This window comes from Thalia democratica, chromosome 2 (genome assembly GCF_965202585.1).
Source record: "Thalia democratica chromosome 2, ktThaDemo2.hap1.1, whole genome shotgun sequence".
Classification (NCBI taxonomy): Eukaryota; Metazoa; Chordata; class Thaliacea; order Salpida; family Salpidae; genus Thalia; species Thalia democratica.
In genome coordinates, this window is record NC_139166.1 from 22,728,440 (window position 1) to 22,730,259 (window position 1,820).

General features: G+C 37.4%; 1 protein-coding gene across 1 annotated transcript; it reads left to right on the forward strand.

Moving 5' to 3' along the window:
* The first annotated feature begins 733 nt into the window (after positions 1-733).
* On the forward strand, positions 734-1,224 carry LOC145828454 (serine/arginine-rich splicing factor 4-like). The gene is given in 2 exon segments (XM_082936214.1): positions 734-971; positions 974-1,224. Coding segments are annotated over 2 exon segments (489 nt in total).
* The last annotated feature ends 596 nt before the right edge of the window (positions 1,225-1,820 follow it).

The window sequence follows — 1,820 nt, forward strand, 5'->3', positions numbered from 1 at the left end:
AAAGTATAAAACTGTGTTAGATAGTGCAACAACGTTAACAAGATACTGTAGAGGTACTTAATTTAATAGTAAAAAATTATCTTATCAAATCTATAATAATGTAACTTGTTTTAAATCAAACAATTTAAAGTTCTCGACTTAAATGTCTTTAAGGAGATTTATATCCAATATTTATTTCAACAGTTTATTACAAACAAAACAATGTTACACTCCTATACTTGCACTATCAAATCTATGATGATAATATGGAACAGAATACACAATTAATGTCATTACACGCTAATAAACGAATAATGTTGAACAAAAGAAACTTGTGTAGAGCCAAGACATTGGACAATCCCAGCCTTAAAATAAAGTCACTAAATACGGCACAAATAAGTTAGTAATGGTTATAGTGCGTTAGCTGATACTGGTGCTTAGTCAAGCCTTTGCGGACGGAAAAACTTACAAGAGTTTTGGTAAGAATGACTTCTTGTATCAGTCACAATCAGGCTGCTAACAAAATTCCAATTAATATTGTAGGCGCTTTCAGTACTACTGTTAGTGGAATGTCTCCAAAGAATAAGTAGTCAGCTGCAATAGTATTATTTATGTTAGTGACTCAGTGACTGGGTTTTATCACTCGTCTGAAACAATGGTTAAACTTCTAATCATAATTACAGATTTTTCCACTATTGCTTCTTAGCTGCCTCATCAGCATTCTAAAGTTGTTGCAAACTTGAATGACAAAAAAATGTCATCAAACAACGGCACACGCGTTTTCATTAGTAAGCTTTCTCCTAAAGCAAATGAGTTTGACGTGGAGCGCTTCTTCAAGGGATTCGGCGAGGTCCGTAACATCAATTTTAAGCAGGGATACGGGTTTGTGGAATTTGACGATGCCAGAAACGCCGACGATGCAGTCTAAGAGATGAACAACCAGTCAATATGTGGTGATAGAATCACTGTTGAGCATGTCAAGGGAACTCCCCGATGAACGGCTACGGCTACGGCCGTGATGACCGCGGTAGTTTTAATGACAGGAATAGGTCAAAATACGGTCCGGCTTCAAGGACCAAATACAGGTTAGTTGTTGAGAAAGTATCGTTCAAGACTGGCTAGCAGGACTTGAAAGATTTGTTCCGCCCCGTAGTTGAAGTGACGTACGCTGAAGCCCAACAGGGCGTCAGGAGAAAAGGGGTTTTGGAGTTCACAAGATTTGAACAAGGCAATGGGCGAGCTTGATGGAACTTAACATAAAGCTAGGAAGTTACGACCTTTGTACGTTGGCAGTAGGTGTCTACTGCAAAACCAGAGCGGTACCCATCAACGTAAATGTAACAGGAGTAAAGTTGTTATTGAGGTGCTTCCACATGATTAATTTGTGGTAAGAACTAATGGCTTATGGAGATTTACGCGAAGGAATAGAAGGTTTTCGAGTGCGTGAAATTCAATCTCAACGAGTATCGATACAAGGCATTCAATTTTTGGCGTCAAGTTTAACCAAGCTAACAGGAGGATAATGGAAGTAATCAATGTTCTGATTCGCCCTCAACGTATTCAGAAGGTTCGAATGATGCCAGAATTGATAAGACAAATGAAGCTGATGGTAATTATAAGAACGGTAGGAACAACACACTACTGCTCTTATGAAAGAAAGTACAACTTGCTCTGCGTAGGCTAAAAGACTTTAATGTCCCAGGTCAAAATTGGTGCTATTAATAAAGCCAGAAGCGATTCACGTTAAATTGGATATGTTTAATTGTGTAGAGCTTAATTGTAATGTTATTTTTTGTTGTAAAACAGTTATTTTATTCGTTTGTTTTGATTTTAAAAATCCT